The sequence below is a fragment of the Anneissia japonica genome, unplaced genomic scaffold (genome assembly GCF_011630105.1).
Source record: "Anneissia japonica isolate Jap-2015-1 unplaced genomic scaffold, ASM1163010v1 scaffold65_len388318_cov190, whole genome shotgun sequence".
NCBI lineage: Eukaryota > Metazoa > Echinodermata > Crinoidea > Comatulida > Comatulidae > Anneissia > Anneissia japonica.
In genome coordinates, this window is record NW_022729881.1 from 103769 (window position 1) to 118733 (window position 14965).

General features: G+C 37.1%; 2 protein-coding genes across 2 annotated transcripts in view; both read left to right on the top strand.

Moving 5' to 3' along the window:
* Positions 1–8519, top strand: part of LOC117114743 (ATP-dependent RNA helicase DDX1-like) — a 105687-nt gene extending 97168 nt beyond the window's left edge. The window contains exons 17-18 of the mRNA XM_033258434.1: positions 6513–6653; positions 8406–8519. Coding sequence (XP_033114325.1) covers positions 6513–6653; positions 8406–8519 — 255 coding nt within the window. The remainder of the gene's footprint in view (positions 1–6512; positions 6654–8405) is intronic.
* Positions 8520–12635: 4116 nt separating this feature from the next.
* The window catches only part of LOC117114755 (ATP-dependent RNA helicase DDX1-like), a 29922-nt gene continuing 27592 nt past the window's right edge, over positions 12636–14965 (top strand). The window contains exon 1 of the mRNA XM_033258447.1: positions 12636–12778. Within this exon, the coding sequence (XP_033114338.1) occupies positions 12637–12778 (142 nt within the window). The 5' untranslated portion in view covers position 12636. The remainder of the gene's footprint in view (positions 12779–14965) is intronic.

Genomic DNA, 14965 nt, shown 5'->3' on the forward strand with positions numbered 1-14965 from the left:
GATTTGTGCGAGGTATCGGCTGAGATTTGTGGAGTACAATTCAAAAAACAACTATAGGTCTAATACTGAATTATTGTGATGTTAAATAGACAATGTTAGCTATCAAAGAGCGACGTTGTTTTTCATTGGGACCTTCGTCCCTTCAAGGCTAGGCCTATACCATCCTGGCTAGTCTAGGCCTAGAGTAGGATAAGGCTAGTGCGACATGCGGACATTGGTACGAGTAGGTTAATCTACAAACGTCGCCTAAAGTAATTGATTTTACCCGGCAAAACGAAAGAAGGAAACTCCGCTTTTCAGTCGTCTTAGGCGCACGTTTTTTGACAAACAATGACCTTTCAGAGGTCAAATTGCTGTCAAGAATATGAATTGGCTGCTTCGCAGCAATGAGATAGGCCTGTATAAGATTCTCACAAAGAACCACCTAACAGAGTTAACCTAGCTACTGTATATACAAGTTAGTTATAGACTCCAGTATGTTTAATATGTGGGTTGCGAAATTATAACTACTACCTCTAGATCTGTACCTCTAGATCTATAAACGTGACACAATTTAAAGAATTCAACTATCAGAAATGCTCAGTAAATTGAAACCAGAGAGTTAAGAATGGCCAACATGTGTCCTGGCACCAAGTCCCAAGATTAATTCACTGTGGTGATCTCTTGAACGAATTGTCTATATATTAAATTGCAGCAAACCATGGCAGTCAGCTTCCAGAACTTTCTCTGAATTTTCTAAGCATGTTTGGACCCTTTTATATTTCATAGCTGCATTCTCTGTATCATGTTCCTTGGGTCAAGGCAAGATATGTTTTGAACAAGAGAATACTAAATTGGGGACTTAATTAGTAACTTTCAAGAGGAATTTCTTTTCAACCTGAAACTGAAGTCAAGGTAAAGGTTATATTGCGCAAAATACAAGTCTCTCATCAAGTGCGCAGATGTATTGGAAAATAAAAAAGAAAATCCAAGCCAGCACCCAAACCGCAGTATGGGGATACGCTCTCGTCACTGAGCAGGGATATATCAAAATGTACCCTTTCCAGCACCAGTAGAGTCTCGGCCATCCCACCACTCAGGTGCCTCCTACCCTGATAGAGCTATAAACAATCTAGCTGGCAACGAATGGAAAAAGGAAAATCAAAGAGAACGAAATAAGTGAAAAACAAGATTTAAACAAAGAGACGGATGGCGACTCACGAATACATAAAGGTAGAGTATTCTATAACTTAGGGCGCAGCAACCATGAATGAATGCTCCCCACATGACTTTGACCTGCAGGGTGGACTATAAAGAGTTAGTCAAATCAGATATTGATCTGAGGGTACGAGTGCACGTTGAGGAGTGAGACATAATAAGTTGAGAAACGTATTTTGATATCAATACTCTTCTTCACAAGTAACCAATGAAGACGGAGTACTGGTGTGATATGTTGACTTTTAGGTCTTCCAGTAACCAACCGAGAAGCGATGTTAAGTAGCAGCGGAAGCTTATTTATTGAGGTTAGAGGCAGTCTGTAGAGGACCCCATTACAATAATCCAATTTGGATGTTTACTAAGGCATGCACAAGTTTAGAAGCAGTTCATTCAGAAAACGTCTAACCTGTTTGATGTTTCGAAATTGAAAAGATACTGTTCTGCAGATGTTATTAACGTGCTGCTTCATGGAGTCGAATGTAACTCCAATATTTCTTAGAGTGAGTGATAAGAGTATTCCCCACACGGATGGAATTAATGATTTGCATGTTGGTACTACGTTTGGGTTTTATATACAACACCTTAGTCTTATTGACGTTAACAACAAAGCATATTAATGGACAGCCATGATTGAACATCATCAATACATGCCTCTAGGCTGTGGATAGCATCGGTTACATTTTCTGGACTGAAAGGTGTATAGAGTTGAGTGTCATCAGCATACATATGGAATTTAATTGAGTGATTTTGAATGATTTTTCCAAGAGGACGCATGTGCACGAGGAAAAATATGGGTTCTAAAGTGGAGCCTTGTGCAGGGGTGGGCATAAAAATCGGTCGAAGGGCCAAAGTAAATTTTTTATTAAACACTGAGGGCCGCACCCAAATTTTGATGTTTCCAGTGAACTTCCAAAAACTTCCGAGGACTGCTTTTACATCACTTTATTCTCAGTTTTAATGTTACATTATACATATGATTGGTGTCGGGTCGTAAAAAATACGGGTTTTCTAGCTAACTTTGATTTGCGGGCCGCAAACATAGGGTTTTTAATTCATTGTCGCGGGCTGCACTTAGCCCACCTGAAGCCTTGCGGAACACCAAAATCGACCGCTACTGTCTCAGAGATAGCAGATTTAATTCTAACTGCCTGTTGCCTAGATGTTATGTAGGATGAAAGCCATGCAAGCGCTGTTCTGGTAAAACCTAAGTCAGGAAGTCGATTGATGAGGATACTGTGATCAATGGTGTCGAAAGCAGCAGAAAAATCGAGGTACACTGTCAATGTACAGTGACTATTATCAAGGGCCTGCAAGATATCGTTTACTGACTTTAAGTAAAGCGGATTTTGCATGCTTTTCGGTATGCAGATTGAAAATGATCAAAAATATTGTTTGTCATTCAAAAACTTGACAAGTTGCGAACAGAAAACTTTCTCATTGACCTTAGAAACAAAGGCGATGTTAGTTACTGTTCAGTAATTGGCAAATAAAGAAGGTTCAAGATTGGGTTTTTTCAAGATAGGAAAGTGCCAGTTGCAACAGATGTGTTGACTAGGATGCAGAGTATGGAGACAGTGCAGTTGAGCTGGCAAAGAATCTTAGTGGGAAAAGAATCCAGATCGCAAGATATCGGTGCCATAGATTTGATTAAATCAGCTATGCATTATCAGTGACCATCTCAAAGCTGTTGAGTTTGTTGCTGTGCAGAGTTGGGGATGAAGCAGTAATGGTAGTAGCCTGATGTAAATCATGATTGAGTGAAATATTCAGGCGCAGGTGTCTGATTTTATGTCCAAGAAAAATGTATCGAAATCAGAAGCTAACTTAAATGTTGCAAGAAGCAGTTCGTCTCTAAGTGAAATCAGTGTGCTATTATACATATTGATAGTGATATTGATGTCGATGTCATTGAGATGTAAGAGGCGATGAGAGATCCTGTGATCAAGTGTATTCAAGTCAATACTGTGAAATACCGGTAATGGCTATATTTGAAGATAGAGAATAAAGCTGAAAAGGTGTAAAAATTCAGAGAAAAACTGGTTAGTCAGACGACGCTGTGGTCGGTAAATGGTTAAAAGTGTAAATTTCTTAAACGTTCTATCAATTAAAGTATCGTAAGCTTCAAAGGAGCGAAAATGGTCCAGTTGCTTAAAAACAATAGTAAGACTAGATAACACAGCGACACCGCCACCTCTACTAGCAAACAGCCAATAGGTTCACAGGATGCAATGATGAAATTGTCATTTTCACGAAGCCAAAGTCTCAGTTATAGGTACATGGTTAATACCATGATCAGTAACATATTGACTGAATTCTGTAGGCTTGTTGCATATTGATTGAGCATTCCAAAGAGCAAGTTTAATTTGATCATTTGATAATGACAATGCAAGGCAGAAATATTGGTATAACAAACTGATGATGAAAAAGAAGCAGGAGATGCTGGTGTGGAGATGACCTTTGACTTCACTTGTTTATCAGCACGTCGACGTCTAGGGCGTTAAATCTTTAACTCCTTCAGAATTTTGAAAGTACTGGATGATATTCAGGCTTTCGGATTGATATTCAATTAAAATAACATCTTACGATTATACCTGATAGACTGGTTCGCATGAATAAATCCAAGGCTAGGTCTAGGCCTAACAAAAGCATGTGGTTGCAAAGGATAGTAAGGCTCCAAACTCATGAGTGGCTGCTGAGGCAAGGCAGGCAAGCCAATGCCTATCCAGGGGTAAGAAACTGGTGTCAAAAATTGACATGTAAAACAGGAATAGAATGGGCGAAATCTATAAATGATGAGACAAATGTACAGAAAGAGAAAACTATCAGTAAAAATTATGGAAAAATTATGCAGAAAGTGTAAATACAAGAACAACATTTGTATTTTGGCTGCTACTTGCAATGCTGCCAATAGAAGTACCCTTCTTTCAGACACTAGCTTCTTGACGACCAACATATGTATATATACATATACATATATATATATATATACGACGCCCTTGGCTTGGCAAGGGCGTCGGAAGCGGTCCGGCTGGTCTGGTTTTGGCCGGACCAATAATTTACAACTGAATATCTTTTTTTAACAAAATTGAATGACCAGACTTCAAGCAACAAATATTTAAACCTGTCAACCTCATCTACATGTAGTAGACCCACCCTAAGCTGTCCAGGTGTGGCACCATGATTTTCCCTACGAGGGCAGAGGTCCCTGACGAGAGGAGGGGGTGGAGATGATGCCCTTAATGAGGGGTCAGATTTTCATCATGATAGCAAAGTGGTCGTAGTCGAGTGTCGAAAGCGGTCCAGGGTGCAAAGCCTTGAAAATTTTGACAATTTAGGGATTTCAAAGGCTTATTTTATCAATTTTTAGAGCCTATGAATATGCAGAAGATACATTTTTTTTTTTTCACCCCTTTGAATAGCTGTCTCTTATACACATCTAGATGTGTATAAGAGACAGGATGAGAGGGGTGGGAGGAGGTGGGAGGGGAGTGACCCTCTTGCGCTATCCCGGAAGCTGTCTCAATTATAGGGGTTTTTTATACCTTTAGCTGAATGGATGTAATATAATTAATGATGTACTGGTACTGGGTATTTATATTGCGCTTTCCCTTGTGGTTATGAAGCGCAAGCCAACCCTCAATAATTTAGAAAAACAATGGTCGACATAAAAGTGGTCATTATTCAGGAACCCCATGCATCACAACAGTACAGTCTCACGAAAAAACAAACCAAATAATACAGATTACAACTTTGGACATAATGGAGTGTTATGCTTATTAGTAAAAAATGTATCCAAATGTCATTTATATGGATCAAATATTAAAGTTATTAACTACAACGTAAAAGAAAACAAAAAAAAACTTTCAAACATAACTTGCACATTCAGCCTTGAAAATATGGAACAAATTTATTTCATTTTTACTGTAGTTCAGTATCAATAGCTAAGCCTTATTTATCATGATTTGATTCACCACGTAAATAATAATCTTCCAGATTGTGCGGGGTGTTATATACTATTACTATCGTATGCTGGCTGGTACCTCCGGGTTAGTACCCCCCACGGGTGGACTAGTACCCCGACATACTTTTTAAATTAAGAATCCCATAATTAACACAAAATTTTTTTATCTTAATAAGTAAAAATTCCCCGACAAATTGAATATCATCTCGACAAATTAATTTTTTCTCAAACCAAGGTGGGAGGGGGTAGGCTTCCCCGACTGGGGGTGGACCCTTCCGTCGGGGAGCTTGGACCCCTCGTTGGGGATTTCCTGATTCCACCTCTGTAACTACCTTAAATCAAACCTGAGATCACATAAATTTTAACAAGCCAGCTTTTTTTCAGAGTAGCTGAAAATTTGATACACTAAAATTTATCTTTTTTTTTTTCTTTAGCATAGCACAAACACGTCAGAAATTTCCAATGTCCAATAGATTTTAATCCAGGCTATGCACTACAGTTTAGAAAATGTAATTTAAAGCATTTAAATAATTGTTAGAATAGGCTAGGCTTCTGTCAGCTACCCAACTGTCCACTCAAACTCAAGTGTGATCTTTATTTTAGTCTAACTTATTGTCTAAATGGATTTTAATCCAGGCTGATACACTACAGTTTGGATATAATTTAAAGCATTTAAAAAATTGCTAGAATAGGTATTCTTTCTTCAGCTACCCAACTGTCCACTCAAACGCAAGTGTTATATGTGTCTTTATTGTAGTCTAATTTTGGCAAGCTTTCTTCCATTTCTTTGAAAAAGCACAAGTTAATTATGTATTGGGTAACACTTAATTGTTCCTGTGTAGTTTAGCTATAATTTCATCTGTTCCTAGCATTTTCGCATGCACATATTCTTTGTCAACAAGTATAAAGTTTATTTTGCTGCCATTTTTGTTTTCTCAAATAATTTTATTAATTCAACCACAGAGACTGTTTTGGTTGGGACCATATGCTGTAGAGCAAAGAAATTGATCAGGATATATGCTATTTTGTAAGGATCTGATTCAAGTCTGTTTTTTATAATCCGACAGTGGCGTATCTAGAAGTTTTGAAATTGGGGTGCTGATGGGAAACGCAAAGTTGAAGTGGGGGGCTCGAAGATCAGTTGAGGGGCGCTAATTTGCAAAATAAGGTGATCTTAGGTGATTTCTTTTAACTACTTGACCATGATTTTTAGGGGGTGGCGACTGGGGGGGGGGGGGGGGGGGGGGGGGGGGGCTAGTAATTTTTGGAGGGCTGTGCGCACCCCCTAGATACGCCACTATAATCTGAAGAAAATTATCATTATTTCCAAATAATTGCTTGTGTTTTTGTTTAGGATGGGTTGTTGTCTACAGGTAATGGAGATCTAATTAACAGAATCTGGCAGAAAATTCCCAAGATATCAGCTGATGGAAGAAGACTACAAATGATAGTATGTTCTGCCACTCTGCATTCTTTTGAAGTCAAGAAACTTGCTGTAAGTAACTTCATTTTAAGGCTTCAGTGCGGTGCTTTCATTCAAAGAGCCGCTAATTTAAGAGCTGCGCTCACGTAATAGTGGCTTTTACTACAAATTGTTCTACAATAGTATTAAAATATACCATGTATTTTGCATGCATGGGCCTGTCTTATTGTAGCAATTTTTATATTTACTTAGTCTTGCAGAAATCTGTTATTTTATAGCATGTTGGATATTAAGCTCTGCAAATTTTATTTTGAGTAGAATATACTCCACACACTGCTGTGCTTATTCTTTCTTTTTTTTAATTTGGAAAAATTTCAATAATGTATAATATGGAGAAATTCAAATAAAATAAGCATTAATAATATATAGTCTATGTATGTAGGAGGGTATTGATCATTTTCTTAGTGCGTGTTTAAAAGCCGTCCTCACGACAACCGCTAGTAAAAATTCTCAGGCATGGTTGATTTCAACGATACATGAGTTCTCAGCCACACACTGACAGGAATGTGTTTTATGACGTTATTTGTTAGAGGGGGTAGGGTTGGTGGCCATATCGAATGTTTGTACCCGTTTGCAGATCTTCAAACTGCAAATGAATTTTTTTTGCAGATGATACAAAAAACTAATTCAAATTGCACCGAAAAACCTCTACAAAAATAGATGCGCAGAATCGTAATACTTGTGTTCCTCCTATCAAGGCCTTGTGTTTTCTGCAAAATAACGAATCCTTCTAGAGAATCTCTGGGACGGTGACATTTATGAGACGGGAAAATTAATCATTTATACGCCTAAGCCCTCAATTTTTAACTCCAGCACATTATCTCCGTCACTTAGAAGTGATTGATTTTTAAATTACTTTAACAACCATAATCCTAATTTAATTTGCCTTCCACACACGCACAAATGAAATAGACTAGGCCTTTTTTTGAAGTCGGCCTAACGGCTGCTGTTCATTTTCATACTCGGAAGTAATTACTAGTCCAGACATTTGATGTCACCTAACTCGAGTAATCAACTAATGGCTGTGCGCTTAAAGTCTTTAAATGTCTGGTAATTATAGACTAGACCAGTGCGAATTTATATTGTAAACAGACCATGTGCAGCAAGCCAAGACGGCTGACTGCTAACAGGTGTTATATCGTGTGAAAATATGTACCTGCTGTAGGTCTAATGTGTACACACATAATAATAATAATAATAATAATAATAATAATAATTAAGAATTTATTTTCAATCTTACTGAAGAAAATACCAGATTTCATATTCAGTAAGCCTACATTTTTTCTTAAAATTTAAACCAACATTAAATTGTGGGAGTGTTGGCGACTCTAAGTGGATGCACGCAGTGTTTTGCGTAACCATGTTTAATATCTCTTTGTGCACCGACACTTTGTTAATAAAATATGCTCAGTTTGTCAAGATAGTCGGACTTTTGTAAGTACTGTGAAAGCATTACATGGTGAAGTGGCCTATTCTAAAATTGCTTGACCACGGACAAGTGGTTTCTATAATTCTTGTTGTACAACCGTAAAAAACACTTGTCCTGGGTGTCGGGCAAGTGGGTTCGCTCATGCCTGCAGCTTCTCCATTTATTTATTAACTTTCATAAATAAATAATATAAAAATAAGTATGTTGTTTTTCTTTTTTAATTTACTTCTTTTCCTTAAGTGTAATAAGACAAAGGTTTTTGTATGTCTAGTTTAATAGAAAAATATATATTTACAGTATATAGAATTGTCTATTTAAAATCGTTCTCTTTTCAGGAAAAAATAATGCACTTTCCAACTTGGGTAGATCTGAAAGGAAAAGATAGTGTCCCAGAGACAGTACACCATGTAGTATGTTATATCTTCATAAAGTTTTCTTATGAATATTGATTGAATGCTAATTGGTATTATGCATACTATATCAAACTAAACCCTTAAAATCACAAAACATGCTCTGAAACATTTGTTTTTTTTTTATTGTATTCAAGTGCTTTAATTATTAAAACCAGCTAGGTTCATTTATATGCATCTTTGAAAAGCAGTTGCATATCTTGCAACTCTTGATGTGAATTTTGATCTACCCACAGTATCTGGTAGTCAGTAGGGTGTTGTGGAAATATATGTCTATATTTTATAAACTTGGATTTCCAAGCTACAGGGGTCCCAAGTCTCACGGAAATCGGGACAGCCCTCCCACACTCCCACAAGCAAGCAAGAATCTCCCGGAAATAGCCCATATCCCACAAATTCATAATATTTGCATGTGGTCACAGCTTTATTATCAGTTGTCTCACGGAAGACAGTGCCGATGTGTATCTTAATGTGCAGCAAAATAAAATTTAATGTTATGAAAGCTCATTAACCAGATCAGTGGCAGATTCAAGAGGGAAACTTCCCCACCTTAATTTTTTTTAAATATAAAAAAAAAGGAGAAAAAAGAAATCATTTTCAAATTGAAGTCTGATAGTGCCATTTCTGACCATCTAGAGGTGCCATAATAAAAAATGTTCTTACCTCAGTCCCAACCATGATGGGGCTGAGGTGGTATTGACCCTACATCGAGCCTTTGTAATGTTGTCTCATCCTTCAAAATGACAATATCAGGTTTGAGATTCATGATTACAATATTCGATGGAATAGTTCCCCCAGCCGTTGAATGGCCATGGATGTCAGCGAAAAGTCTGCTAAAGTTTACGAATTCGAGCAAGAATTTTATTATTTGAAACAAGATGGTATTATCGCCCTTGTTCGAGTGCGGTATGGCAGCAGTTAAGTATATGGTTCAGGGTTTCTTTATTCCCACATTTACTACAGTTATCATTCACCTTTTTACCTCAGTTACGAAGATTGCTAAAGGTTGGCAAAACTTAGCACACCTCTAGGCAGGTTGAAAATAAGTGATCTTCATGTAAGATCGCACAACTGAAGATGCATCATTTTAGCAAGTTTGCCTGTTGGAGGAAGAAGGGGGGGGGGGGGAGAGAGCGGATGAAATCTCTCTAGAAACTAATGCGGTTGTCATACATAAATTATGTTTTTAATCTGTGGCTTCATTTTCGACCAATTCAGATTTTCTACATTTGCACTGGCCGTAGTGAATGTCTGGTGCCAGTGCCTCGATCCACTCTTTGCCATCTTTTGGACCCATTCGGACTCACGATTAAGTTTGCACTTTAGCACATGGATAACTTGACTACCAGCTTTGACCATAAACCTTGAATAAGCCAAGCAATGAGACTCTGAATAGATATCTGAAAGCCTAGGCATAGCAAGCCCTTCTGGGCTATGGATGAATGCAGGTGTAGAGCCCGTGATTCACAGACCAAGCCAGTTCTTTATGGCATTAGAATGCCTATGGTCAAGCTGTTGTAGTTGAGTGCCAGTCAGTTCGTTGACCGCCAACATATATCGCAGGGAGGGAGCAGCATATTGGATGTCGACGCGTAGTTTAAATTCGTTGCTTATTAAAGAAGCATTAATATTGTTAATAAGGTCGCCGACTTTTTCTTCGACCAGTTTGTATATTTCTTTCGTTTTAGCGCTATAAAATATAGTGCTTCCCAGAAGCTTTTCTGGTGCATCTTTTAATGATCTGAGTTCAGTGTCACCAATTTTAAAGGTGCAATCATCGGATTTACCACTTCGAATTGACATTGACTTGCATTTTACTGGCTTCAGTGTAAGATTCATTGATTGTGTAAGATGGAGGATGTTTGTCATAAGTTTTTGATGATTTCTTTTATCGCGTGTGATGAGGGAAAAATCATCTACGAAAGGAAGAGTGAGGTAGTGTTTTCCTTCCAGATTGTAGCCGTACGCCTCTTCTTTAAGTTTAAGGTGTTGGATGAGGGGATCGAAGACAGTGAGGAATATAATGGGGGATAACGGATTCCCCTGAAAAACTCCACGATGAAAGGTGAATGGATTGGATTGCCAGCCAGGTCCTCTAACTTTCCCTTGAATTCTAGAGTAGAGGTTTCTAACGTATTGACAGATAATATCTGGAATTCCAATTCGTTTTAAAGTGTAATGTATTAAGCAATACTCAAATGCGTCAGCTAGATCAAAAAACGTAATATGTAGTGTCTTTTTCTTCTTTCTAATGTTGGCTAGAAGCTTGTTCATGACGAACGTGTGTTCAACGCAGCCATTAATCTCCTTAAGGAACGCCTTGTGTGTTTCTTTATCCATCAGCATGTTTTCCGTCGTATAATCTGCGATTCGTTTTGACAAGATCTGGTGGAACAATTTCCCGATGCAGGACATCATGCGGAATTTCTCTGGGGAGGTTGTTTCTCCAGATTTGTGTATTAAAGTAACTATACTTTTTGACCAACTTTCTGTGGGATCTCTGGTTTCAAGAAGTTTTGAAAAAAGCATTTCCAAAAAATGGTATGATGATTGAAGTTTACGAAGAAGCCGTACATCAGTCCATCGGGACCGGAGCTGAAGTAGCCTTTTGTTCCCTGGACGCACAGGTTCAAGATTGAAGCAACTATGTGACTCTCCGCTGATTGGTGAAATGTTCGGGAACCATTTCAGATTTTCAAGGTCAACGTTGTTCACGACTCTGTATTATATATGTGTTATGTTTGTGTTCTTTTTTTCTAGTTTTCGGTCACTATTAATTATAATTGTAATACTATTTATTCTGGTTAATTATTATTACCCAGTCAGCAGCATGCTGACTGGGTTCTGTTTCCGAGCACTTTCTTTTTTTTTTTTTTCATTCTGGCAACATTTTGAAAGGCTACTAGTGGCAAACTACTGGACCGGTTCCACCTCCCATTTATGTGTTGTTCACAACTTGGTGTGAAAGTTCACGTAAGGGGCATTAGGGTCAAAAAACCAAAAATCCAATAAAAGACTACTTGTCTCACAAATAAAGTAGCACAGTCTTGTCCTTTGCACATATACATTGCCATACGGCGGAGTCTATAGAGTGTTCAGGGATAAGGGATCAAAGGTCATTAAGGGGTAATTTTTATCTTTTTTCTGGCAACATTTTAAAACGCTACTAGTGCCAAACGTTTGTGCCAATTTCAACCAAACCTTGTCAGTATAATCGGTGACATCTCTTACATGGGGTGTTCACTGCTTGTGGACGTCAAAGGTCACATAGGGGTCATTAGGGTAAAAAACTTTTTTTTTAAATGAATAAAAGACTTCTGTCACAAATAACAGCAGAGTCTTATCCTGGTCACATATGTATTGACATAAGGTAGGGTCTTTATCGTGTTTAGCAATTTACGGTCAAAGGTCATTAAAGGGTTAATCTTTTGTTTTTCTCTAGTAACATTTCAAAATACTACTAATGGCAAACCATTGGACCAAATTCAATAAAATTTTGTCATTAAGAACCGGCGACACCTACACCCCAGTCTGGATCAGGGTCACATAGGGGTCATCGGGGTTAAATTTTTAAAATAGCCCAATTGAGCTCAAATTTACCAAGAATGATCCTTAGGACCTTCTAAACACAAACAAATACTTTTCACCCCATATGTCAAAGTTTATAGGTCAAAGGTTGAAAATGTTACTAATGGCAAACAATTGAATCATGAATCATTTTGGCCCTTTATATCCTTGGGTACATAATTGCAAACTCTTGCTCAGTGCCAAGTTAAGTTAAGTGATGGTAACCAATGATCTTTTTTTTTTTTTAATTTTTTATTCAGACATGGGGTGTTCACACAGATTAAGCTTAAATTCACAGTGGTTATCTCTTAAAAAATGACTGGGTTCATTTTCTATTGAACATAGTACCTCTAGTTTTTGTTTTCTTCTGGTAGGCCCACAATTATTAAATTTGTAATAATGCTTTAATTAATTAATTTTATTAAAATTATTTATTTAAATAATTTTTTTAATATTTTTTATTTTATTTTTTATATATTTTATTTAGCTTTACATTGGTAACCTTGGAAATCATAGTAAATATTATTCAAATTATATTCATAATGTATTTCTGGCAATAGTTTTCTGTGATTTTTTTCCTTTAGAAACTATGTCTGAAGCAGTGAAGATCCTGAAACCAGACTACCTTTTGCATGCTATCAAAGAGCATGACATGGATCAGGCTATCATCTTTTGCAGAACCAAACTAGACTGTGATAATGTTGAGAAGTTCTTAATCAAACATGGTGGAGGTAATATTGTCAACCCTAGCACCAACAGCTTTGGTGCTGTATTTAATTTTGTGTATTAAAGTTTTTCTTTAATTTCTGTATAATATATAAATATCCATTTGGTGACAGGGACAAGCCAAAACTAGTTCTTTCAAAAGTTAAGACTATTGCCTTTTCATATGCATTCATCAATCGTTCTTTTTTTCTTTGCCTTCATACTGTTTTCCTTCCCATTTAACTTTTGTGAGCCGGTTTCTTTGAAATAAGTAGCCACTTAGCTTGAGTGGTTCATTAGCCTTGTTTTAGGTGATTGTCAATTAAAAAAACAAAAAAACCAGTCACTTTGTGGAAAAATTGATTTTGAGTTATTAAACCTAAAAACAAAATAATAAGATTTTGGCATGTTCAGACTGGTCCGCAAACGCAAAAAGCTTGGGAACCACTGCTTTAGTTGATATATTCTTATAATGGTGGATCAATAGGATCAAGGACCAACTGCCAGCCGCCACGCACGGCTTATGTCAGTAGGATAGGTACTCGATCATGGGTGCGGAAATATGCATTCTCTAAACAAAATTCCTAACAGGTTTTCTGTTGTAACAACAGCGACTGCTCACCGACTGTCACATTAGAATTGAATCTTATGTATTGTTTAACCAAATAAAGTTTAATCATTCAAGCATGTAGTAACTCTATTCATTAATGATTAACACTTGATAGTCAATGATATGCAAATGTCTGTTGCACCTGTATATGTTAATTTGAGTAAAGCAAAAATGGCCACCAATTTGTCATGTATTTGGCAGTTCTTGGTTAACTATTGATCCCAGAGATATAATTTTGGTGTCAATTTACTCAGAATATGTATATTTATTTACACTTTCATGAAACCTTTAGCATAAAATGACTGCAACTATGAAATATGCTAATTTGTATAACAAAGGTGGCCACCAATTTGTCATGCAGTTCTTGGCAACAATTGATCCTAGAGACATAATTTTGGAGTCAAATACACTCTAATGAAACCTTTTAGCATAAAATGACACTGCAACTGTGACTTTTAACCCTTGACCTCCTTTCAGTCTGTGGTTTATACATGAGCTATTAAACAACTAGAGTGCTGACAAGATGGCGAAGCAATGCCGAGTAATGTATGTGTACCATCCAAGATGGCTGTCGTAGTAAAGCGCCACCTTCAGACTTAGTATACATACCATAAATAAGCCCTCTGACTGGCTGTTATTTCATTAATGATAATGAGTAATGGTAATAACAAATTATTAAACTTTCATAGCCAAACAAGGCCAAGTGGAGCATCTTATTCAAAAGTACCAAGGAATGAAAATTAAAATCGTGTACATTTACAACCATAAATCGCAACACTCGAGTTTCAAACATACAGGTATCCATGCTGTTACCATTCCCTTTACCTCAATACCCGTTTCAGCAATAGCTCTGACGGGTTGAGGAACCTCACCTTAACTGACAATCAAACTCAATAGCTTGGTTCACGTCAAACTTTATCTAGATATACCCGTCTTGAAACATGATACGATAATCCCCTAATTGCGTTCGATGCCAAGTTAGAGCCAGATAAACAGCCAGCCAGTTTCAGGCCGTCGACGTCACACAGTGGAAAGGCTTATTTAATAAAACATCTACTGTATTTTACGAACCTCTAGTACCAAGTGGTATTCGTTCAAAAAAAATTGTAAACTACTGTAGAGAAGGTGTGAGTTTCCACTACCTAACCTAGCCGACCAGTATGAACCAACGACCAGTGCAGCAGCGATTCTCTAGGCCCTAGCTACATTTACCTTCGATAAAAAATGAATTATTTTAATCGCTAGCTAGCATTCTTCCATTTAACAAAATATTGTTTTAGTTTCCATTAAAACGTATGTATACTTTATGGACCTTTCTGTCCTGTTTTGTAGTTTTTAGATCGCTCAATTGTGTTGTTTACATGCACTTCGCGAAAATCTAGCTTCGCGGTGTCAAATAAGTTGCTGACTTCCACATTTTTTTATTTCGTCATCGTAAACATGTGTGCTCATTTTCACGACTGGCGTTGGTGGTAGTTCGTTGAAATTGAATTAATAGCGACTATTATAGCAGAAATAGAAATGATTGAATTGTCAATAAATAAATACAACAAATCTGATTTTATTATTAAGAAAAATATACATTATCACTTTGAAAAACATA